Source organism: Sus scrofa, chromosome 15 (genome assembly GCF_000003025.6).
Source record: "Sus scrofa isolate TJ Tabasco breed Duroc chromosome 15, Sscrofa11.1, whole genome shotgun sequence".
In the NCBI taxonomy this organism is placed as follows: domain Eukaryota; kingdom Metazoa; phylum Chordata; class Mammalia; order Artiodactyla; family Suidae; genus Sus; species Sus scrofa.
Window position 1 is genome coordinate 126,599,592 of NC_010457.5, and position 26,602 is coordinate 126,626,193.

The 26,602-nt window shown below is 41.0% G+C and overlaps 1 protein-coding gene across 35 annotated transcripts in view; it reads right to left on the bottom strand.

Moving 5' to 3' along the window:
- The window catches only part of DOCK10 (dedicator of cytokinesis 10), a 276,179-nt gene that overhangs the window by 164,015 nt on the left and 85,562 nt on the right, over nucleotides 1-26,602 (bottom strand). For 3 of the 35 annotated variants that reach the window (XM_013984549.2, XM_021074803.1, XM_021074802.1), the window contains exon 1: nucleotides 12,998-13,253. The exons of 25 other annotated variants lie outside the window; for them this stretch is intronic. In XM_013984549.2, coding sequence (XP_013840003.1) covers nucleotides 12,998-13,102 — 105 coding nt within the window. In that variant the 5' untranslated portion in view covers nucleotides 13,103-13,253. Of the gene's footprint in view, nucleotides 1-12,997; nucleotides 15,602-26,602 lie in introns of those variants that run through there. 7 more of the 35 variants (XM_021074806.1, XM_021074805.1, XM_021074817.1 and 4 more) reach the window with 5 other exon arrangements.

Here is a 26,602-nt window from a genome sequence, read left to right on the forward strand (position 1 = left end):
ATTATAATTTCAGGAACACAGTATTCCATCACAAAGACCTGAATTATTTTCCTTAGTATAATTCAAAATCAAATGGTCTAGAAATGTCACTGAAGATCTAAGCATTTGCAGTATATAACACTGAAAAATTCAAATGACGAAATGATCAACCCAGTCCTCTCTCCAGAATCTAAGAAAAATAATCTAGAACACACAGCCTTGTTTTAGGGAAGTGTGATTATAGGTTTTCTATGTTGAGATGCAACAGAGAGTGTAACATGCACTCTAGAACCATGATTCCTGGGATCCCAGTCCTGGCATTGCCACTTATGGGCCATGGAACTTGGGGAGTGTTAGTTAGAATCTCTGTGCCTTAGTCTCCCCATCTGTAAAATGGACATATCAGTAGGCGCTACATCATAGGATTAAAGGAGGTAATATTTGTTATGCTCATAGAAGAACACTCACCTCCATTACTCCTTCTGTGTTAAGTGGACAAAGGCTGTGAGTTTTAAATGTTCACTAGTCACCGATTTAAAGCACTTGTATTGTAAATGTAATGTGTACAAAGAGCAAACAGTGGGTGCTCAATAAATATTTGCTGAGTAAATAAGTTTATATCCTTTCCTCTAGGAACGCCTTTTTTGGGACTCTATTTTAAAGAAACAATTACGTATAATCCAAGATGTATACAAGGGGATCTTTGTGACATTATCTTTGCAACAAGATGGAGAAAATACATTCACTTTAATGCAAGAGGGATAAGAAAGGCAGGCAGGTTGGTGGAAGTTATCTCTAATAAGTGAATATAGCAGAGCTGTTGCTCACAAAAAGCAATTAATAATCCTAAGCACCATGTGTAGTGGATAAAGGCTTAGTGCTATAAGGGGCTTTGGTAAGGACATCAAAAATAGGATAGGGGTTGGAAAAAAAATCAATGAATAATTGTGTGGTATATGCCATGATTCCTCCTTATAATTCTTCCAATATTCAGTAAAGTTGGTTAACGAATAAGTTTGCATGTGCCTGGCTTTTGTAGGAAAACTCGAGCAGGTTGGGATCCATGATCAAGATGGCAAGCATCACTAAAGAAGGAAAGGCAAGGAAAGGAAGAAGGAAAGGAGGTCAAATTCATCCTGACAGTGGTTCTAGACTCACATGTTTTATGACATAAGTACTTGAGTCCAGAATACCTAGATCTCTGAGGGGTCTTAAGGCTTGGAAGACAAGTACAGCTGAAAATGGGAAATGATAAATTATTAAAGATAAAGAACACTAAGGTAATTATGGCACATCCATTCCAAGAAAGAATACATGCTCTTAGCTGTTTTTACATTTGCAATAACAAGTGAAATCTCTTATGTATTATTGTTAAGTATAAGTGGGAATAAATATTGCATGCTGAATAACTGCACCAAACTTTAAAAATTTAAAGAAAATAATTAGAAATATATATCCCCATATTATCAATTATATTCAGATGGGACTATCACTTTTATGATTTTGCTGTTTTGAATTTTTAGATTTTCCAAATTTTCTATATTGAATACATATTTCTTTCTCAATCAACTTGGTCTTTCAACACTCTGGTGCCCCCATGTAAACACTGGAGAGTGGGCTGGTTTTTAAATTGTTTATCCTTTGAAAATCCACCAGAGAGGGAACCTAGTAAAGCAACATGGAAAGTGAACCAAAAATTCCAAGTAATTTGAAAAGATAAAGGAAAGGAGATCAGGGAAAATAATTACTGATTATGTATGTGGTTCTAGAAGCTAATGTCAGCAAAAAAAAAAAAAAAAAAGGAAGAATAATTAGCAGTTGATTAACAAAATTATTTTGAGCTTTGTAGGGATCATCTAATAAGGTATTTAGGTACCTCTGTGCATTGACCACTCTTGCTAAGCATTAGAAGTCTAAGAATCTCTAGTTGAAAGTCCAGAGTCTTTCACCTCCCAACTAGGTAACTTTGGCAGGTCTTTCAACTGTGACTTGGTGAGTTGACTCAAATGTATCAAAGGGCAGCTTCCTGCTTAGAGCACTGTTGTTCTAAGGATCAAAGAGAAGAAGTATGTGTGGGTGAAGAGTGAACCACCAAATGCTGAACAAATAGAGATTTCGCTTTAGTTGAAAACAACTGAAAACTACCACATGTTTACCCAAAAATGTATCCCAACGCCAAGTCCAACTAACCAATCCAACCCACGAGTCGAGAGTCTTCCTGTACCAGAAACCATCCTACATGCTTTTAAGACATGTTCTAAGGAGGCCAGAAAGATAACTAAGGAAAAGCACTGCAAGTTAAAAAAGGGCCATCCCCCCTCTGTTTATCTCTTGAATGGAGTCAGGCAGGCTGCTCCATGCCCTGTAGGAAGAAGGAAGACAGTTTTCCTACAATACATATAATTATGTATATCAGGAAATGAGAGGATCTTTGATATTCTGCCTTTTATTTTCCCTGAGAAACCAGCCTAGAAAATATTTTCCTGTATTTATACTTTCAGATAAAAAAAGGGGGGGGGATTAAATTTAGGATTGGATCAGTAGAGAACGCATTAGCTTTAGCCAAAATAAATATCTACACAATTACTAAAGTTATAGACACTTGGAATTTCTGTCTGTGGCTCTGACCTACACACGCGCAAGTCAAGTTGGTTAGTGATAGGGAGTTAATAAGATTGCTAAGGACTGATCAGGAGAAGGGTTTGATGGGATGAGGAATGGGGAACAAACACTGGGGCCACATATGTATGCCGTAAATGTTAAGTATAATTAGAGAACTAAGGAGTTCCCTGGCGGCTCAATGGTGTTATTGCTGTGGTGCTGGTTCAAGTCCTGGCCCTGCAATTTCCACATGCTGTGGGCGTGGCCAAAAAAAAAAAAATTAGGGAGCCAAGCCTTGGTTACTCACTGGCAGGTTTACAATAGCTTGTTGATCAGAACTAGTTGCTCTTGGTTCTCTTTTTCCAAAAAATCTGGTCTTTTCAAGAAGTTTTATTATGCAGAGTTCCCCCCCCCCCACTTTTGAGATGTTCTGTATTTTTTTCTGTGATAGGTAGTGCCCCCTGGGATGCTAGATGAGACTTCCTCAGTCATCCTCAATCACCCTTGTTGCTTTCAGAGATCTAAATCTTTATTCTAACTTGAGTATTCATAACAGAATTAATTCTATATTCGAGTGCCTGTCAGCCGACAAAACTATTAATCCTGGCTAATGACCCAAAAAAACAAACAAAAATAGGTATTTATTTCAGGACCAATACAGAAGGCTCTAGTAGGGCATGGCATGCCAATTATTTAAATATTCTCTTCACATCATGACATAGAGACAAACAGATAGCTTAACAGTGAGAGTCTTTAGACAGACTCTTAAAAAACACCAATCTTGACATCTGCAAAACAAATAAGAAACAACCCAGCTGTTAATTAATTTCAGTGTTATCAAGATAACTGATTCAATCTCTTAAAGGAAATGAAAGGTCTAACTGACACATGGATTCTTTAGACCTTAACTTTTTCCAGGACCCTTTGGCCTCGGCACAACTGGAACGGAACCAACGTCCACACTATTTGTGTTTAAAACAAACAAGAAAATTGCAGAGAGCTGGTACAGCTGGATCCATGGCCACAGCTGTCAGCCTGTGGTCGTGTGACAGATTTAATTCAGCCTTTCATCAAAGGGAGTTCCACTGGACAACCTCTCAAATGTGTGAGCTTCAGAAAGCAAGAGGAGATTTTTCTTACCAAAAAGGAAATGATTAAGTAAGGAATAAGCCATCTTATGCTGACCCTTTAACCTTCTCTCTGGCTTCAACCACACAATTTCATGAGAATGGAAAAACACCAGCTAAATCAAAGTTAAGAACTGTACAGCTGGGCAAGCTCAGATTAAGCTGAATTTGGAAACGGTTCCCCTGGTAACAAAAATGGACATAGATCTTGGAAGAAATCAGCAAGTAGTAACTCTTTAAATGTCTCAGTCCATTTCAGGGAAATAAAGCAGGTTAAACTCAGAAAATTATAAAGTTCTTTGCAAACCTTAAGGATAATTAGCCATCATATCCAACACAAACATTAAAGTTAGAAAAATAAGGATATCCTACGTTATTAATCCTTTATTTCATTAGGAAAATCAAGGATCCAAAGAGCTTTACAGGATCTACGATGTTAAGGTGTACTTTCAAATTGAATTTAAATATTTTCAGTCTTATTCTCTTTTTTAAGGCAATATGACCACATGCATCTCTTAGGAGCGTGTCAAAAATTCACTCATTTTTGTTTAGCAAATGAGAAAAAAAGTGTCTGCCGCTTTGCCTAACACGGGTGCTCATAAAGAAGTAGAAAGTATCCAAGAAGATCTGAATCAAATTAAATTACATGTCTCATTTAGTTTTCTAGAAACACTTGAAAGATAATAAATATCATTAAAAATACATCACAACCCAATTACAAGTCTGCCTGACACCAGGGAAATGACTGCTGTAGAGCCAACTGCTGGGTTTTTAGATTAATTTATATGAAGTCTGTGATGACAGCTGCCACAAGCTTCAACTCTGATACTATTTTAGTACTTCAACATTCACACAGATGAACTAACAGGTCAAATGTGAGGATATGTGTGTGTGTACAAGCACATACATGTCACAAATAAATGAATATAAATAGTTCTGTCAACAATGTGAATTATGCATTTTCAATAAATCTTCCCATAGTGATAGTCAGCTCATTCTTTTATTTCCTTTCTTAACCTCTGGTGACTTGAAATTGAATTTGTATAGTGGACGTTTGCTGTTTTTTGGTCTAAGCATCATCCCTCTTGCTTTCTTTTAGTACTAGCATTTAATTTCCGTCTGAGGACTTTTCTCTCCTTTCTCATAAAGAGCAGTCTTGGAGGATCTGATAATCAAAAGAGTCCTGTTTTTCTGTGGTCAATAGCATGTGACCCCAGTCCATTCAATACCTCCCTCCAGGACACTGAATCTTGAAGGAAAGATGCCAAAATCCCACATGACAGTCCATTAGTTCCAAACACTAAGACCACCCTGTTTTCCACTGCCCCGAGCTATTCTAAGTCCATTCCTGTTCTTTGCCCAGATCGTCTCTCCATTCTTCTTTCTGTTCCCTTCTCTGGACTATGCCTGTTTACCAGAGTAGGTTTCCTCTTCTTGCAAATAAAGAAATCTAATACGATATAATACAAGAAACAGCAGCTAAAATAAGGGACTGTTATTTCCTCAACTTATCTTTGCTTGGATTTGAAACATCTGAAAAGAGAACCTCTCATGTGGCCACTGGCTCTTTGAAGTAGAGAATGTGGGTTTGTTAAACTCATATATTACTGATGAATTCCATTGTCCTTATTGCATAAAACTTACATCAGACATCATGCATCCAGAGAATGGGGGACATGTACCTTCTCAGTTTTCCAAGGTGATAAAATCAGTGTAGACATCATCTCTAATTTTCCACCAAGCATAATCCACTCAAATCATCCCTCTCTTAAGTTACCAGAACAGCTGGGGCCAAGAAATAAGTTTATTTCCAAATTTGTTTTCATTGCTGATGTTTTCTCATATTTGCTTTCTATGGTAGGTGTCTGGTTGCACTTGATGCTGTATCAGAGACAACCGATCAGGTGTCTCAAAGCCACTGCTAGCCCTGTATCACCTTCCTTTATCCTGCCATTTTCATTTCGAGGGAAAATATTTGCTATATTTGTTATAGTAAAACCAATTGTACATTTAGAATGGATAAGCATGAGGTCCTACTGTACTGCACAGGGAACTATGTCCAACCATTTGTGATAGAACACGATAGAAAATAATATGAGAAAAACAATATGTGCACATACATACATATATGTATATATATATTCATATATTCATGAATACATATATGTATGTATGACTGGGTCACTTTGCTGTAGAGTAGAAATTGCCAGAACATTGTAAATCAACTATAATTTAAAAATTAAAAAATAAGTAAAACCAACTCATACATTTTCACTATGAAACAGCATAGTCACAAAAGACATGAATATCAGAATTGAAGTGTTCACCAGGTAGTTAACGTAATCAATGAAAATAAAGAGCAATCTATAGGTCATCCATTAGGAAATTTCAAAATATCAAGGATAAAAAGAATGCTCTTTGACCTTCTAAAGCAGAAGGTGGCAAACTACAGCTCATGTACCCATCTGGCCCACCATTTGTTTTTGTAAATAAAGTTTTATTAAAACATGAAAAAAAAAAACACAAAAAGAAAAGACAAGGACATAGTCACATCAAACAATTTAATACTGGCAATAACTTTAGACATACCATTTTTTATCATTTACCCAATATATGCTAATGATAGTTTTAATTTTTCTATTATTATCATGATCAAATGGCAAGGCCTATAATAAGTATGTAATACTTTCTCTCATTGAATATTCATATCAAGCCTAGAAGAGATCATCACTGCTTTATTTTACAAATGAAGAAACTTGGATTCTGAGCCCTTGCTCAGCAACATGATGGAAGAACTGATATTTCAGTCCAGCTTGGCATGAAGCCTTTGGTCCACTCCATTCTATTCCACCAGCCAAGGTCATAGCTTTGCAAGGAAGAAAGCTATTGGGAAGATTCTAAAATAGAACTGTAGTTTGAGTACTGTTCCTGGACCCTTTGTGAGTTTCTGCAAGGAGGGAAGTTAGAAGGCTAGGGGCTGGTGTGAGGTCTCTGGGCATCTCAGGAAAGGAAGCAGTAAGGACAGAGGACAAACATATTTATAAGACGGCAAGGAGAATGAAGGAAGGGAGAGGAAAAAGTATATGAAGGAACTATATAATGAATGTGTGATATTGTGATTTACAATAAAAAATATGAATTTGGCCTTCATCCCCATTTCTGGGACAGAGCTCTTAAAGTTCTTAGGATTTCCCAAGTGAAGAGCGTGATAAAGGCATCTTTTATATTAATAAGATGACTTTTGGACAGCACCAAAGGATGGGAGCCAGTTTCCAGGAGGATCAACTATATGTTTAGGGAGCTGGACTTTTCAGTCCCACTTCTCTGACCTCTGGAGAGGTGATAAAGAGAAGTTTGAGGTTGAATCAATCTCTAATGGCCAATGATTTAATCCATCATCCTGTGTAACGGAGACTTTATAAAAACCCCAAAGGATGGGGTTTGGAGAGCTTCTGGGTTGGCGAACAGGTGGAGATCTGGGTGAGACTGGCCTTCTTTCTCTAAACCTTGCCCTACGCATCTCTTCCATTTGGCTGTTCCCGAGATATATCCTTTTATAATAAACCAGTGGCTCTAGTAAGAAAAACACTTCTATGAGTTCTGTGAGCTGCTCTGGCAAATTAGTCAAGTCCAAGAAGGGGGTCATGGGAACCTATATTTACAGCCAGTTTAATCAGAAGTACAGGTAACAACCTGGGCATACAATTGGCGTCTGAAGTCCCAGGAGAGGGAGGCTAGATTTCTAGCCAGTTGGTCAGAATTCTAGGTGATAACCTGGACATGTGATAGGCATCTGAAATGGAGTGAGGGGCAGTCTTACAGGATGGAGCCCTTAACCTGTGAGATATAACTCGATCTCCAGGTAGCTAGTGTTAGAACTAAGTTAAATTAAGGATACCCAGCTGGTGTCAGAGAGCATTTCTTAGTGTGGGGGAAAAAAAACCCTCCACACATTTGGTGACCAGAAATGTCAGAAATGACTGTTCTGGATGAGGAGTAAAGGAGACACACAAGAAAGAGAAAGACAGGTGAGAAACCAAGTTTTTCCAACTGAGAACACTAGATAACGTTTGTGTCAAGAACCACAGTGGAAACTGCCAGCAATGGAAGGAATCTCTCCATTGAGAAAGTTTTGTACTGCTGTCGCCATCTGGGAAATGAAAGAATTTGGGGGGGTGGGGATCACGATGTTACTTGCTGTCCACTGTGCCCCTTCCCACCTCTGACAAATGATCCAGCTCCTGCTCAGATAGTTATAAAGAGCAGCCATGGAGTTAAGCTCTGTTCCTCTACCTTTCCTCTCTCCAGGTTTAATTCTTCTCTCTCTGAGCATTCAGCCTCAAGGAAAGTGAGGTCATTCTTCAGATACCTTCAGTTAGATCATAAACTGCAGGTACCTCTCCCCGAAGTCCATTAAAAATACTTTTTATTATAGTTGATTTACAGTCTTGTGTCAATTTTTGCTGTACAGCATAGTGACCCAGTCAGACATTTTTCTCACACTATCTTCCATCATGTTCTGGCCCAAGAGATTGGATATAGTTCCCTGTGCTCTACAGTAGGACATCATTGCTTATCCAGTCTCAATACAATAGCACCTGAGGCTAGCTGCTCCCTATTGCTACAGCTTCCAGAAGTATCCTCAGATCCAGTTTCAATTTATACTTCTCCATTTCTGCGGTCTGGATTGAATTCAATCCTCGCCCCCTCCCCGTTTATTCCCGTTTCTCTGCTTTCTTCCACCTTGTCCATTTATAGCTTGCATCCTTGTTTACACTGGATTTCAAACCTGATTCAGTCTTACTTCATCATTTCCTGACACCATCATCCCGGTTCCTTGGACCCCCAACCTGTGCTTCCTTTCAGTGACCTGGTTCATTATAAAAGGGCCTAAATAGGTAACAGTAAAACAGAGTATTGGGAGGCAAGGAAGCACAGATGAACAGAGACAGATGCTGTCCACATTAACATGGAAGAGCAGATAACAAAACAGACTTGAAAGACAACGCACAAAATATTTTATAAAATAATGTATATGGGAGACATGTTCTTCAGATTATATCCTCCGTGTATAGTTTTCTATACATTTCAATTTCCTATTAAAGTTCTCGTCGGCTATTCCTAAAGAGGAAGAGGAATTTTCCTTTGTATCCAGTTTTTCAAACGCTTTGAAATTCTGCGGGTTAATTTTCCACAAGTCAGTAACAGCTTAAAAATAATATCTCCCCATTTACTTAAATAAATTTTGCACTTTTTCTTACAGTACAGATGATTGATATCATAATTCAACTTAACAGTGTATTTACTCTTTCCAAATTAGGATATGCAACTTAGGAAGGAAACTATGTTTGTATTAACTTCCGTACTATGTGCCTGAGATCATACTGAATGATTGGATAAAATAAGAAAAAATAAAAATAGAAAGACAGTTAAAAAGAAAACCTTCAACTACAGAACACCACACGCATTTCAAAAACCAGGGGAAGTAGTTCTACTTGATGATTTAAGTAAGTTTCATTTTCCTTGAACTTCTCTTCTCATACAGTTGCATCGTCTCCTATGGCATGTTGTCTGTGCTAAGTGGACTAAAACATGTAAAGGGATTTCTTGGACAATACACATGAAAACTGGGTTGATAAAGGAAACTTTGAAAACAGTTAAAAATTCCAAGAAAGTTAACCACACAGCTTCAAACACCATGTGAGGAAAACAGAACAAACACAATTGTCAATCTGGGTCATGAGAATATTAAGCTTGAGTTGTATACCATTTAGAAAGTCACAGACTTCTGGTTAAGTAGTCTAGACTACTATGAAGCAAAGCCATTTCCAAATCCGTCTAAGAGCAATGACGGGTTTGTTGAATTCAAAATCCATAGGATCATTATAAAAACACAATCTATGGTCTTTATTTCCAGGGATCATTATTTCTCTTTTCACAACAATATGGGGATAGATTTAGAATTTGGAAATAAATCATTGTTTTATTCTCTGACCTAACTTTAAGCCTTGTCTTTATTAGTTGGACATTTTCTTACCTGAATTGCTTTTCCTTTATGGCTTATCAAGTCATCTTGGAAGCCAGTCGAGAGGTATTGGTTTAGCTTTTAAAAAGCTTAGATGAGTGTACTGAGGAAAGTGCAATCTGGTTTTGGGTGGACTTCAGCTAAACTGGGCTTTGCTGTGGGGTGGGGTGAGAAGTGGCATTTCTTAGATAAACCCCTTCGACACCTAGCGTGATCTGAGACCCCCTGAACACTTGGCCTGATGCAATTCAGAATTTTGTCTACTGAATGGCTCTATCACTGAAAAAGGTTCCCAGGAGAAAGGTGTCACTAATAGCCCAGTGGCTCCAATGTCATAGTCACTGAAAAGACAATCTCGCTCTACAATTCTGTCCTCTGCCCCTGTGCCCTTGGAAATGGAGATATTTTACTCCATCTTATTAATACTTTTACAACTCCTAACTTTTCACAGTGTTCAAATCATGTTCAGAATGCACACGATCCAAATGAATTCCAATGAGCACTCTTCAGAGAGGGTGACTATTGTTGGGAACATTTCATGGAAGGGGCAACTGGAGCTCGGAGTGAATTACGGAACCTGCCCAAGGTCACCCAGAAGGTGGATGAGAGAGTTGGAATGCTCTCATTACATGCTTCACTTTCTTGGAATCTCTTTTGTTCCAAAATGAAAACCACATCTCTGGATGGACTGAGCGATCCCCTACGCCATAGAAGAGGCCACCTGTGAAAGAAGATAGGCCTATCTCAGGAAGACCAAAAGCAGGCAACAGCAGCAGGGAGTCCCCAGAGCCTGCCAGAGAAGAAAGCTAATCACTATATGAATGATCTTAATTAAATGTGAAGACACAGCCACTGAATGCTGTGGGAAAACACTCCGTCCTCACTGGCGGCTCTCCCCATAGTTCTCAGTCGCAATACCTTCAAATTCAATTAAGATAATTCATGGAGTGATTAGCTTCATTATATAGGGAGACACCGGGGACTGTCCTATTGCCAAACCGTGTGTGTGGTCTCCGAAAGATAGCCATGTCCTTCTCCGGTGTGTGTTGTCTCTTTTAGTGGACACAAGGAGAAGGAAATCTTAAGGTAACACAACTTTCGGAACTTCTAAATTCTGCTGAGAGAAAGGCAGCAGGGAAATTATGCTTTTTTGGACTGATCAGAAGGTTTACATAATCTCCAACCAAACCAGTTTTCAAACACTTATTCTCTTTCAACAGGCGGACGGTAAAGAACTGATGAGGCTCTTATGAGGCTGGGAGAAAAGACACAACTGAAGACCCTTTGGGGCCAAGGGAATCCAAGAAATTTGGTCCTGATCTCTGCATATTCGTACTGTTGTGAAACTCTGGGTGCAAAAATCTGGGCAACCTCCCTGGGAACAAGGTCGAGGGGCTCATTTGCCCATGTTTCCCAGGAAGAGACCAACAACCACAAGGCATCAGTCCTATAAGCCAGACCTCCAAAAGTCCTACTCTCAGTAAATTATCACCAGACAGATTTTAAGTACGAAGAGAATCACAATCACTGGAATTGGGGTATTCCAGTAACTGATTTTTGGCCTATCAAAGGCTGAGTGACTCTGCCTTAATTTGATTATTCATTTTCATTCAATGATTATTCATAAACAATTGTTATTATCAAATATACATAATTTTTAAAGCTACTCTGTGTCTGGATGAAAGACAATTATGGGAACAAAAAGATTAATTACTGGAGTTCCCTTGGTGGCTCAGGGGTTAAGGAACCCAGACTAGGATCCATGAGGATGTAGGTTCGACCCCTGGTCTTGCTCAGTGGGTTAAGGATCCGGTGTTGCTGTGAGCTGTGGTGTAGGTCACAGATGCGGCTTGGATCTCACATTGCTGTGACTGTGGTGTAGGCTGGCAGCTGCAGCTTGGATTGGACCCCTAGCCTGTGAACTTCCATATCCTGCAGGTGTGGGCCTAAAAAGCAAAAAAAAAAAAAAAAGAGAGAAATTAATTACCCCTAGAGCAGTGGTTCTCAAGCTGGGAGAAACCCCTCTCTGCCCAAGGGGACATCTGGGAATGTTTGGAGATGTTTGCTTGTCACAATGGGGGTCTGCCACCAGAATCTAGAAGGCGAAGGCATATGTGTGGCTAAAGACTGTGCAGTACACAGGACAGCCTCAGACAACAAAGTCTCAGACCCAGAATGACAGCAGCACTGAGCTTAAGAACCCCTGTCTTGAAGAAAAGGGAGAAAAACTTGAACCACCCCGTAAGGTAAAATGATACATTCTGGTAAAAAGAGCTGCCCAATCATGTCTTTGTGGTCATTTATCACATAAAGAAGTCCTTCTACATCCCATGTGAATCCCTGAAGTTCCAGCCACCTACGCTGATGCTCAACTGTCCATGGTTCTTACAGATAGAAATCTAGAATTCTGCAATAAGCACACATCCCCAGAGCTCTCATTTTGTTCACAAATAATAATAAAGCAGAAACATTTTTTACAGTAAACTCAAACTTTTTTCTTTTCCCCAGGCTAGGGGTCAAATCGGAGCTGCCCTTGCCAGCCTACGCCACAGCTACAGCAGTGGCAGGATCCAAGCCACGTCTGCGACGTAGACCACAGCCTGCAGCAACTGGGATCCCGGACCCATCGAGCAAGGCCAGGGATTGAACCTGTATCCCCATGGATACTAGCTGGATTCATTCCCACCATGCCACAACGGGAACTCCCCCAAACTTAATAAACTTTAAAACTCACAATTTGACTCTCTTCCTTGGCTCATTTAACTAAATACTTATTTACATTTCCTTTACTATTTTGGGTTGCTCTTTCTAAGAATTTTCACACAAGTCATGACTGGTACATGATAAAAATACAGCAGTAATTTTTTTTAAAAAAAACAAAACTATACACAAGTCATTAATTGGGTCTTCACTGAGGCGGTCACAGGCTTTTCTTTAAAAAGAAGAATATTCTAGTAACGTTTTAATGATCAACATGACTTAAAATAATGACAAAAGTAATTCCCATATTCCAAATAGCTGAGTAAGGCTTTAGCTGCTTAAAACCTCTCTCAATATATTTTAAAATAAATATGGAAGTAATTAAAAATAATGAGGAAAGTAAAAGAGTCTATTTATGAGCCAAAGTGAATACTCTTATTCCAACTAAGACTTTGCCCATAGCTTTTGTTAGAATACCATTCCAGAGCTAATCTTTCTTTCTTTCTTTTTTTTTTTACGTACCAAAGAAAATATGGAAAGCAAACATCAACATTCAGATACCTACAGAACTAAATCTGTGGATTTCTTCTTGATTTTTTCTCCTCACTGTCCGTCTCTTCTTCCAAAATTCACTGGGATCCCGTTTAAAAACCTTTCCCCGGAAGCTCATTGTATTGCTGCTTATTTGAGTGGCAAAATATTTAAAAATTTCAATACCGTTACACCTCTTCTTTCTGAAGCTTCACAAGGCCGAGCAAATTTTTGTTCTCCGGTAAAAAGGGAAATGCTCAGGCTCTATTAACATAACTCAACAGAAAGGAAAAGAAAACCGACAAGTTACCGCTTCCTGTGAGTGAGCAACTACCAGCTGTTCAGATGCGCTTTTGTGCTTGTGTGCTCCCTAATCACCTGCTTTAAAGCAAGACAAAAACACAAAATGACTTTGGGTGTTTAAGAGAATCGTTCACAGTTAAATAAATCATCCAGTGTAAACTCACCCATGGAACCCAGTTGAGACTGAATCAAAGAGCTAATGATATACTGTAGGCTGCCATATCTGTCACTGCAGCATCCATCCAAGCTGTATCATTGTGGCTAGACCCCAAAAATGAACTGTAATAATACACTTGTGTAAAGCTCTTGCTCATGTAAGTGCAGATTTCATCAGTGGTCATTCCAGGGGGTTACCCAAGAGGGTCACTTAGGCACAGGGGGAAAGTATTAGAACTCTCTTTATATTAGGCATCTAAATAAAGAGCTGTGCTTCACTAATATTTAACATATACACATTGATGCAGACACTTTCATTCTCTATGTCAAATGGCTACAAAGAATCAAATAGTTAATTCCCTAATCTTTACTCCTTTTCTCTGGGGCTATTTTCTCTTCCCTAAAACGCAGGGGCCAATGCTACTTCCTGTTTTATTTCTCCCCAGGGCTTACTAGCGTGTGACACTACTTAGCATTTTACTTACTTATTTTACTTATGGTCTGTCGCCCTCTACTAGACTCTATGGCACAAGAGTGTGGGAATTCTCTTTGCTTCATTCACTGTATCTTCAGTGATCAGAACTGTGCCTGGCCTCCAGAAGATTCTCGGTATATAACTATTAAGTAAAAGAATAAATGAGGGACTTCTGTTTATGGTGCTTAACAATGAACCTTGTCCTATATGTATATTGTGTTTTGAAATATTAGCTACTGGTGAGAACTATATAATTTATAAATAAACTTCAAATATGAGAATGCAGCAACTTTTTTTCTACCAGGTGCATGAGATAAATATTTAGAGGGAGGCCACAGGACTAGCAAATAACTGATTGAACACTGGAAAGACTGGCTGTCAAAATGATTATGTGAGACAGTCTTTCAGTTTCTTTAAGAGATTGTTTCTTCATGTGCAAGGTGGACCTACTCAGCAAGAGCATCCATCAGTTTGATGTAGATGCTAAAGTAACGATTGATTGTCCAGGAGACACTCTGAAGATTAAAAGATGGTTGAAGGGCTATTTTCACTGAGGACTGATCACCATGACCATCAAGACACAAACTCATAAACCCCTACCACCTCTCTCAGGAGGTGAGCCCTGAGCAAGGGACCTTATGAAGGGAGGTGCCTGCTCTTACATCAGGGAGGCAGTTCCACAGACACCTGTTGGGGCCCTCTTTGCACGGAGCATCACACAAAGTGCATTAACAAGCTTAGCCAGGAGGGCAACTTCCATGCAAAAAGCTCTCTATATTCTGGGACTTTTGAACTTTAAGAAAGACAATAACAAGTTTGCTCTTACTGCCCTCACGTCCTGGCTGGAAGTAGGATTCAGGGTGCACATGGAAACAGAGAGAATGACAAAGGAGGGCAACAGCGAGTAAACACTGAGTTGTGGGTTTAGTGGGGGCTTCTGCTCCAAACCCTTGTGTTCTTTCTAGAGCCACCAGGGTCAATGGTGCAGCCCACGCCGGCTGCCATGCTGACACAAATGTGCCACCTGGAAGCCTGTGATTGTACTGTTATTCTGTGATCTGTTCCATGCATTCGTGTGGCTTCTCCCTAACTCCCTTCAGGTTTGCACTCAAATGTCATCTCCTTAGAAAGCCTCCTCTGACCATTCACTGAAAACTATGCCCTAAATATTTTGGATGTCTCTCCACTCTTGCCACCACCCCCCCCCCCTTTTTTTGGTCATAGAGAAAATGGAATAAGACATTCTCTTCTCACTCTGAGAAGCCACTTCTGCAAACACAGTTCTGAAATCTGTAACAAAGTCGGCGAACCTCAGCACTCTCACTTAACCAGCTGGTTCTAGTGACAACATGCTAAATAGATGCCACTTGTTTACTGAATAAGCCTCATTATTTATTATTATTTAATCGGTAATGTCTTCCCTTTTATGATGGTTGCTTTTTTTCTGACATAGGACATTCCCCAATATTATTTCAGCAATAATAACAGAATTAGTTGAAGCATGTATACCCCAGACTCTAGCCACTCACGCACCTCTACCTGGTCATGCAGAAATTTGCACAAGACAGGTGAAAGGAGAGACTGCTCATTCCTTGCGAAGTGCAAAAACTATGAGAAAAATAGCAAGATGCCCTTATGATCCATGGTCACTTGTTATTTAAAAAGCCCTTACGGAGTTCCTGTCGTGGCGCAGCGGAAATGCATCTGAGGTTATTGGTTCGATCCCTGGCCTCGCTCAGTGGGTTAAGGATCCGGCTTGGGGTGAGCTGTCGTGTAGGTCACAGACAAGGCTCAGATCTTGCATTGCCGTGGCTGTGGTGTAGGCTGGTGGCTACAGCTCTGATTAGACCCCTAGCCTGGGCACCTCCATATGCCACGGGTGCGGCCCCAGAAAAGACAAAAATCAACAAATAAATAAAAATCCCTTAGGAAGTCCCTGGAGGCTTGGCAGATTAAGGATTCAGTGTTGTCATTGCTGTGGCCCGGGTGTGATCCCTGGCTTGGGAATTTCTGCATGGAAGTCACAGCGTTGAAAACCCACCGCGACATGCCTCTCTCTCGAAACAGATTTCACCTCTAGGAACACTGTGGCATCTGTTAGATGAGCAGGTACGTTTGAGTGCAGGCAAAATCTTCAGATTTAACTTTTCTCCTTATATGATACCATGAGTGTCTGCCTCCGGGTCACTTGATTTCCTGAGGTAAGATTATGTTTCTCTTTTTGTAACTGAAAACAGTACTTCCCAGCCCTCGTGGATCAGGGGCTTATATGAGAATCTAATAAAAGCTAGAGACTCACTCACTGCAGGGAAAATACAAGGACTCAGGGGGGCACAGTCAGGGTCACAAATCTCTGAGGTCTGTCTGTGGACCCTCTTATTCATGTTACCCATGCCCCCTAACTCACAGTCTCAGAAGACAGGAATGCTGTCTTATAATGAAGCACTTAATAGTCTTGAGCAACTTGCAAGCGACTTCCGCTCTGTCTAATATTTGCCTCTCGTCTCTCCTCTATTCCTCTTTAGGCGCGCCACAGTTCTTTATCCTGGAGCCCCTCCCTCTCCTGACTTCTGCAATATGAGGATGACTCATTTCTTCCCTTGCTCAGTTTCTGATTGCAGCTCCCTTCAATATGGCCAAAGGAGGCATCGCTGGGCAGCATGCAAGGATGTCAGACAACCTGCGGAGGTGACTGCAAAGGAGGGGAAAATTCATGGGCGTGGAGTTCAGTGCTGCACGGCCTCTACTGGGCTCTGCCCTCCTTGATTTCAGACCAAGTCTGTTTCTCCAGCATTCTGTTGATACCCCATACCAGTCCAAAATATTCCTTTTCAGCTTAAGTTCAGACATGTGTTGGCAAAGTCTTCATTAGAACAATGGGCAAGAATGGTCAGTAAAAGAAATCAGAGATTAACTGGCTCAACCACAAAGGATCACTGTCAAGTTCATCAGTGAAGAAATCTGGTTACCAATTCAATGCTCAGAATTAATTAGTACTATACTCAAAGCACTGCTGGGCTTCATGAGAAATATGTAACATCCTTCCCAGCCCTGAGAAGCTTGTACCAGACAGAGGAGGTCATTAGAGTTTAAAGGAGACTGGGAAAGCTGTCAAGTAAAGACAAAACCCAGGGGAGGCTTTGTAGAGGTGGGAGTCAAGCAGATGGAAGGGAGTAAAGAATACTCTAGAAAAGGGGAATGTAGCTTTGAGAAGGTGTTAAGAGAGAATGGTTAAGACCATGAGACCTGGGATCAGCTTAGATTTAAATCCTGGCTCCACTGCTTCCAAACTGAATATCCTTTGGCAAATCACTCACCTTCTCTAGGCCTTAGTTTTCTCATCTATAAAATGTATGGTATAAAGTAAAATAGGGATCGTACAGCAGATCTCTCATATGGTTTTTGTGAGAAACAATGAGATGACACTGAAAAATTTCAACATATTGCCTGGTACATAGTAATCATAACTATTAGTTATTACGGAAGCTCAGAGGCAGGCCAAGACAGAATGTTTTAAGAAAAAGGAGCAAGTCCAGGTTATCTATAGTCAAGGGTTGAGTGAGAGAGGAGAAGTAGAAACTGTTGCAAATAGAGGCCAAGGCCAGTCGTGAAGGGCTTTGAATGCCAAGTTAATGGGAGTCTCTACTGTATCCTAAGTAAAAGCCATGGGAAACCACTGAAGGATTTCTGAACTACAATTAAGATGGTGCCCTTGGAAGATTCATTTGGTAACTATACAGAGGCTAGATTTGGAGGAATATGACCCAGAGGAAGTCTGCACTAATCCAGGTATCAACACAGAGTGGTGGAGGGTAGAAAACTTGGCATCAGAAATACAACCACAGACTTCACAGATGAAGATCTGGCAATAAATGGAAAAAGAAGGCTTAAATTTATCAAGCAAGTACTAGGTGCTGGGTGCTAACCTAAATGCTTACAGTGCTTTATTTAAACCATCAACAACCCTGCGAGGTAGGTGGTATTATTATTATTATTATTACCACCTCTCAGTTTTACAGAGGAAGCTATTTGAGTCCTGAGAAGTTAAGCAATTGGTCCAAGGTCCCCACACAAGTAAGTGGCACAGCTGGAATGTGAATCCAGGCAGTCCAGCTTCAGTGCCCAAGCTCCTAACCAAAACAGAGGTCTAAAGACGGCAGCAGGTTTCCCAGTTTGGCCATCAAGGGGATAGATAATGTGACTGAGGGACAAAGGATGGTCATGGGATAGGACTTCTTTTCCTACTAATGCTTATTTGGACGTGTTGATGTCAGGTCAAGAAGACCAAAAATCAAGCATTTTCAGTACCGTTATTACATGCAGCCTGGATCTCAGGAAAGAGTCAAGACTAGAGATATTAAGTTGAAAGACATTGAAAGCAAGTCTGAAAGCAACTGGAATTTTTGGAGAAGACTGTATTATAGAATTGAGAACACACAATCTTGAAATTCTTTTGTATATGACAAAGAGAAGGCAACTCTGTCTATTTCTTATATATACAATGAAGCAATTAGTATATAGCTTACAAGATTGTTGTGAAATAATTTATGCTATTATGTAGTACTGGGGAAAAATACACATATGTATATATGTAATTGTTAAGATTCTTATATATGCATATATGTAAACTATTATTTATTTGAACATGTTTGGTATTTACCAGGTCTACCTAGGTATGTATTTATGTATAGACATACTTATGTATGCATATGCATGTACACAACAAAATATACAAATATATAAATTCTTATATGTGCATTCAAAGTCTGCAGACAGAGAAATTAAGTTCCCAATCTTCAGTAAAGAAGAGTCTGGGTATTTAGAATTTAATTGAGAGGAGAAATCTTAACCATGTTTTAGAAGACTTAGGAATTTGAATGTTTAGAAGATATTAGAAATTTGAGGTACATTTTTTGGTAGTTTATATTCATTTCCCATTGCTACTGAAAGAGGTCACCACACGTGCAGTGGCTTAAATCAACACCTACTTCTTATCTATTAGTTTTGCAGATTGGAAGTCTGGGAACAACAGATCAGCTGAGGCTCTGCTTGGAGCCTCATAAGGCTAAAATCCAAGGGTCAGCAGGGTAGTGTCTCCTTCTGGAGGCTCTAGAGGAGAGTCTGGCTCCAGGCTCATTCAGATTGTTGGCAGAATTCAATCCATTGCAATTGTACAACTGACGTCCTGTTTTCCTGCTGACTGTCAGTCAGGGGTCAGTATCAGCAAATAGAGGCCACCTACATTCTCTGGCTCATGGTCCCTTTCTGAGCCAGCAACAGTGGGTTGAATCCTTCTCCTACTCTCTCTGACTTTTCCTTCTGCCTCATCTCTCCTCTACATCTCTTCCCTGTGTCTTCCTACTCTAGTTGGAGCAGTCTTGGCTATTTAAGGCCCAATGTGATTAGATTGGTTCCACCCAGATAACCCAGGGTAATTACTATCTTTTAAAGCTAGCTGCTAAGTACCCTTAATTTACACTTGCAAAGTCCCTTCACAGCAGCACAAAGATGAGTGTTTCATTGAACAACCAGAGAATCTTGTTGGGGGGAGAAGTATCTTTAGAAAACTGTCTCTCATAGAGTCTTATTCTAGACCACAGCTTGGTTTCTGCACTTATCTTTTTTTTTTTTTTTTTTTTTTTTTGTCTTTTTGCCATTTCTTGGGCCGCTCCAGCGGCATATGGAGGTTCCCGGGCTAGAGGTCGAATCGGAGCTGTAGCCACCGGCCTACGCCAGAGCCACAGCAACGCAGGATCCGGGCCGCGTCTGCAACCTACACCACAGCTCACGGCAACGCCGGAACCTTGACCCACTGAGCAAGGGCAGGGATCGAACCCGCAACCTCATGGTTCCTAGTCGGATTCGTTAACCACTGCGCCACGACGGGAACTCCTGCACTTATCTTTTAAAGACAATTTTACCATTAAGAAGGCACTCAGCAGAAGGTGTAGGTGAGGACAATATTGGCCTTCGAGTGCTGTTTCTGCTCAGTGAGGTGGGATGCAAGTTGTAGTAGAGCTAAGAAAAGAGTGAGAGGAAATAGAAATCTGGCTTATAGGTCACTTCCTGGAAAATAACTGGCAATGACATAAAGGTGAGAAAGAGAATGGTAGTTGTGGGGAGGGAGGGCAGAACCAAGAGACAAATTTAGAGGATAAATATTGGTGGTGAAGTAACCAAATATATAAACACAGAAAATAGAGGAAATAAGCTAAAGGCAACAAGCTATGCAAAAATGTTTATGCTTGCACCATATTTGCATAGGCTGCACAAACAGCAGGTGACATCCTCATGGAATCTAAGAAAGCTGAGGAAATTTTTATTTCATTGACAATGCATCTGAACCAACTTGATAAAATGTACCCAGAAAGCACCATTAGGCACGCAGAGTAACTGAAAACTTGGTGGTTAAAACTCAGCCACACACAATGTCATCACGATGGAACCCTCACAGCCTAACTTGAGCAACTGGTGAAGTACTTCCTGTTCGTTTTCCACCTGCTTTCTGTACTAGCTTTTTATCCCATCTTACCTTTATCCCAATTATTTTAGCCACGGAGTTTTTCAGCCTTTACTGTGATTATTATTGCATTGTTGGAGAATGTTTAGATGACGCAGTTTCTATCATTTTCCTCTTCCACTTCCAATAGATTTTCCCTTCACCTGAGGGTTTGTGTGCTATTTTATAGCCTTTCTCTCCCAGGACAAAACAAGTCTGGGCCATGGTCCACCTCCAGGTTCTCCACTGTCTGTCAGTATAAAGGAAGTAAAACACAAGCCACTACTTCCTCCCTCACTGTGGTCTCTCCTGAGTCTGACCCCAGGCAGAAGTGCTCTATAAGCTCATAGCACTGAGGCTGCCTACTTCTGGCTGCAAAGGTCAAGACTGAAAGGCTCAGGGTTACTGAAAAGACAGGCTTAGACATCTCAAGGGAGTTTAAATAAACACAACACATCCTCACATTTCTAAGTACAGGGGTTTCAGTGGGCAGTGTTTGGGGAATACTACAGTTTTTTGTGCTCTAATTCAAGTATCATTAGTTTTAATATGAAAATATTTAGAAATTTTTTTTCAGATCCCACAGCAACGCGGGATCTGAGCCATGTCTGTGACCTAGACCACAGCTCACGGCAACACTGGATCCTTAGCCCACTGAGCAAGGCAAGGGATCAAACCCGCAACCTCATGGTTCCTAGTCAGATTCGTTAACCACTGAGCCACAAAGGAAACTCCAGATTAAAACAATTTAGAGTATTCCATTCATGGCCCTTCAAACATGCATTAAGTTGTAATGATGTTTATTTATATTATTGAACTTATATAGGTCGTAGGAGGTAAGAATTCCCACTCGATTTGATTTGATGGGGATGAGGCAGGTAAAGAACTCATTCTTACAGTTGAGTGGGCCCATCTTAGAATCTAATAGAAATCAGTGGAAGGGTTTCAGTTTTTTCTTTTCAATCGTGGATTTTATCATTGGTCCCAGACTTCCACTGGGAAAAACATTATAGCCTGGAGATACTCATATTTCTTACCAATAAATGTTTTCATGCAGTATTTAGTTAATGAGAATACTGATTTTAATTTTACCCCTTTTCTCTATTTCTTGGTGAGTGTTAGGTGTTTATCACCCATGTTGAAGTTTTTTCTGATTTATGGTAAAGGCATCCAACTGCCCTCAGGAAGTCAATTTTGCGTTGGTCTGGTACAAAATGGAAATCCCTAGGAGGCCAGAATTCATGCTTATGGAAACCACACTTTAAGTCACACCCAGGAGCCACCAAACTCAGAGCCAGGGCCTAACAACGTGACTATATCACAACAAACACCAAACCTACTATATGATTTTCTAAACTTTTGTTTAATACAAATAATTCAGCCTGGATCATTAATACTTTTTACAAAGTCATGCAGTTCTCTTGTGGCACAGAAGGTTAAGGATCTGGTATGTCACTGCAGTGGCTCAGGTCAAGGAAACAGAACTCAAAGCTCTGGCCAAGACAAGAATTACCAGAGCCTTAACATCACCCCATCCATCTCATTTAATGCCCCCACCCTCAACTGGAGCAAACTGGCCTATTCCTTTTTACCCCCTACTAGGAAAGGCATGTGGCCTGCTCCTCACTCACATTATATGCTCCCAACCAACCAGCAAATGTATCCTAAAACCCCTCTTTTCCCAATCAATCAGCAGATCAGCAGGTGTATCCTAAGACCTCTCCTCTCTCCCTGGACTATAAAAACAGACATGACCATGCACTCAGAGTTGGCGCTCCCTGATCATCAGAAGTTGGCCCACTGTGTTAACAGCATCTCTTGCCTCAATAAACTTGTCTTTTCTTCACTTTGCACAGAACCTGGAAAATTCTTTTTCCAACCCGTGTACATGGACCACAAAACCATGCCCCCCCCCCAAAAAAAAGTCATGCAGTTAATTCTTCACCTGGAATATAGCATTGTTTTCACATTAAAAACATAACCTCAAAACTTATTTTTTCCGTGAAGTATCATTCCCCTTTTAGGGAAGACAAAGGCGTTCTGAGTCGAGGCAGGCAGAAGCTTTCTCTCACAAATGATCAGGTAAAGGCACACAAATGGGAATAGAGTGTCCAATCAATGCTATTATCATTGATCTTTTAGAGACTATTGCCCAGCAGTAATTTCTCCCTGGAGGCACATGCATTGACTCTGCTGGCTGGCTGGATCCCACACCAGCCTCCCACTGCTGGCAAAGTTAATGACAGACCTGAGTTATTTCTTTTAAAATAAAACAAGCACACTAAATTGCCCTCCTGTAGTCTTTCCAATTGTTAATTACCTTGCTTTCAATATGAATGTCACCTGATGTTTAATAATTACCTGGAAAATAGCATGTTTTACAGAGGAGGCCAGGTCTTTCAAATCTGTGAAGCTCCAATGGAAAAATTGGTTAGTTTTATGGAACGTCAGAGTTACAGTGTTTTATCCTTGTGGTAGTCTTTTTTTTTTTTAATTGCCAAAGGATGTATCTTCACAAAGGGAGAGCAATAAAAACATTCTTACCTAAGCAATTTTGACAAGGACAGAAATTACCATGTAAAGGCCAAGTCCTGAGCATGCAAGGGACTATTTACTCAAACCCAGGACTGCTTCCTAGTGGAGCTGAGCCGACTGACTGTCTAGCTGCTGTTTCTGCAACCACTCTGCTCCATAAACCATTTCTTTAATGGTGTCATAACGCCTTTGTGTCTTTTTAAGGCCTCTGCCAGGAGAAGGCGAAACTAATGTAATACTTCAAGTGTTTAATCCCTTGCATTGTAGAAACTGAAGAATAACAGAAGGCTCTTGGCTTTTCAATCAAGAACTTCCTTGTCTTTGGCAAAGAATTAATTGCTAGGATTTTATTTAGCACTGCAGTAAATTCTTCACCATTTGATGCATGGTAGCTCACCAAGGTCCCCAAGTAAAGGATAAATTGACTTCTTACTCTGTTCTGTGCCTCTCCAGGGGGACAAAAGAAAAACAACACGAAAATGAAGGTTGGACAGCTCTGAAAAGGGCACCTATATCTATTGAATCTGGTTTATGAGAATGGGTACAAATGGGGAGAGTCTCCCCATTTGTTGGTCCTGGTCTAGTGCCGAGTATCAGCGATGGAGACGATAAGATAGAGGGTCCACCCCACCATCTGTGTGGAAGGATTGTGGTACACATAAAACAATCGACAGAAATATGAGGAGGCAGGGAGTTCCCGTCATGGCGCAGTGGTTAACGAATCCGACTAGGAACCATGAGGTTGTGGGTTCGGTCCCTGCCCTTGCTCAGTGGGTTGACGATCTGGCGTTGCCATGAGCTGTGGTGTAGTTTGCAGACGCGGCTCGGATCCTGCGTTGCTGTGGCTCTGGCGTAGGCCGGTGGCTACAGCTCCTATTGGACCCCTAGCCTGGGAACCTCCATATGCCGCGGGAGCGGCCCAAAGAAATAGCAAAAAGACAAAAAAAAAAAAAAAAAAAAAAAAAAAAAAATTAAAAAAAAAAAAAAGAAATATGAGGAGGCAGAAACTAAGTGTAAAATGAAGACTGTGAGTAGAGGACATGAAGTCAAGGTCAAGGAGGACCTCATACAGGCATGGAAACCCATGTCTGTGCCTGAACAATAGTAGGACTTTGAAAATCACCTGTATAAGAACCCCCAAAGCAGGCATTCTCTAGCATATGCAAGAATTGCATGGGAAGTCTGGGCTTCAAGGCCCCCTCAAGAAGATAGAACTCAAAGCCTCTGGCCAAGACAAGAACTACCAGACCCTTGTCATTACCCCACCAGTCTCACTGTAATGCCCCTTCCCCCTCCTTGAGCGACCTGTCCTACTCCTCCCTACCCCCTGCTGGGAAAGATATGTGGCCCACTCCTCACCCTGCTGCTGTTAGAGGGGCCTTACAGGCCCCCAACAAACCAGCAAGGGTGTCATAAGACCCCTCTTTCCCCAACAAATAAGTCGGTCAGCAGGTGTATCGTAAGACCTCTCCTCTCTCCCTGGACTATAAGAACAGACATGACCAAACGCCTGGGGTTGGTTCTCCCAGATTATCAATCAGGAAGTTGTCCTGCTGTGTAAGCAGGGTCTCTTATCTCAATAAACTCTTCTTTCTCTTCACCTCACTATGCTGAAAAATTCCTTTTCTGACCCACTCCCACAGACCATAACAGGAAGGCTATTAAATATGTAGATGCCTAGGCTTATTCAGGACCTCAGTAGGTCTGACAGAAGGTCCAGGAATCTGGCTTTATAACCAACATCATGTGATTCATTTGAAGATGCTACAGAGACCACACTTTGAGAAACAATGACTCAGAAACCAGTTCACCTAACAGTTTTTTTTTTTTTTCTCCATATTTTTGCCATTTCTTGGGCTGCTCCTGTGGCATATGGAGGTTCCCAGGCTAGGGGTCTAATAGGAGCTGTAGCCGCGGGCCTACACCAGAGCCACAACAACGCAGGATCTGAGCCGCGTCTGCCACCTACACCACAGCTCACGGCAATGCCGGATCCTTAACCCACTGAGGAAGGCCAGGGATGGAACCCGCAACCTCATGGTTCCTAGTCGGATTCGTTAACCACTGAGCCATGATGGCAACTCCAACCTAACAGTTTTCTTACCCAGAAAAATCATAAGTTTCCAATGGGGTACCACTTCCAGCACAAACTGTTTTTTTTTTTTTTAAACTAGTCTGAGGTTTTATTTACAAATCAAATATACCAACTATTCCCTCTCTCTTAGGTATACTCAAAGAGGCAGAATTAACTAACTGGCTCCATCACCCTAAATATTTGGGGGACCAAGGAGAAAACCCTGAGTGTAACCAGCCATCAAAAACTGGGCCTCAGACATGTCCCATCCATCCTGCAATTTCACCTCGTTTCCTGTACATTGGCCATTTCTCTGCTTAGATTTGTAACCCTGATAATACTGGCCTCTCAGTCATTGTCTAGATTTTCTTCAACCTGCCATTAGTGACATTTTGGGCCAGATCATTTTTTTTTGTAGGGGGTTGTCCTTTGCATTGCAGGATGTTCAGCAACATCCCTGGCTGGCCTCTACCCACTAGATGCCAGTAATGCCCCCTCAGCCCCCTGCTGTGACAGCCAACAATATCTTCAGACCTTGTCCAGTGTCCTCTGGAAGGTGGGGAAAGAGAGGAAGAGGGGGAAAAAAAAAATCACTCCTGCTTGAAAATCTCTGGACCAAATCCTAATGCAAATTATTCTGCCTCGGTCTTGCTTTGATGATGGTTTTTAGGCCCAGAGACCTCTTGGGAGATGATAGATGTTTCTCTTTAAACCAGTGTTTGCTCCTCGTAAAGGCCAATTACGGGGCTACTGGTCTTCAAGTCAAACCTCTCTCTCCCGTCTCTCCCTGCCTCAAAAATTCCACTACTGGAATTAGCCTGTGAGTCTGGGTTTCTGTTTCTGTTCTGGGGTGTCCCTAACAAAGTGCAGCTATCACTTGCCTGGAAAAGATCTGAAGCCATTATACTCTTCAGTAACTTATCATGGTATATCACAAGAGGCAAGCTGGCTACCTAGGCAAAGCCCCAAGAAATTGAAAATGAAGACAGAAATTTTAAGCAAGTGAAGGACAAAGCTGGGAATGTGGTGTTTGCCACTGTGGATCAGATCACTGTGTTGGAGTCAGATGACCTATGTTTGATCCCTGGTCTTCTCAACTACTTGCTGAGAGTCTCTAGACAAGTTGCTCAACCTCTCTGAGCTTGAGTTTTTCATTGGTAAAATGAAGATAATCATAATACCTGCCTCACTGAGTGCTGCAAGGCTTTTTACCTTCTTTTTATTTTATTTTTTTATTTTTTAGGGCTGCATCTGTGGCATATGGAAGTTCCCAGGCTAGGGGTTGAATTGGAGCTGCAGCTGCCGGCCTACACCACAGCCACAGCAACACCAGATCCAAGCTGTCTACAACCTACACTTCAGCTCACAGCAATACTGGATCCTTAACCCACTGAGTGAGGCAAGGAATGAAACCTGCATCCTCATGGATACTAGTTGGGTTCTCTATCCACTGAGCCACCATGAAAACTCCTGTGAGGCTTAATAAAAGAATATTTGTAAAGTGTTTGGCACAGTGCCTGGAATATAATAAAATGCTCAATGGATATCAGCTCTGAATTTGGTTGTGTTGCGATTTTAAGCTGGGCTGTGTGTACTG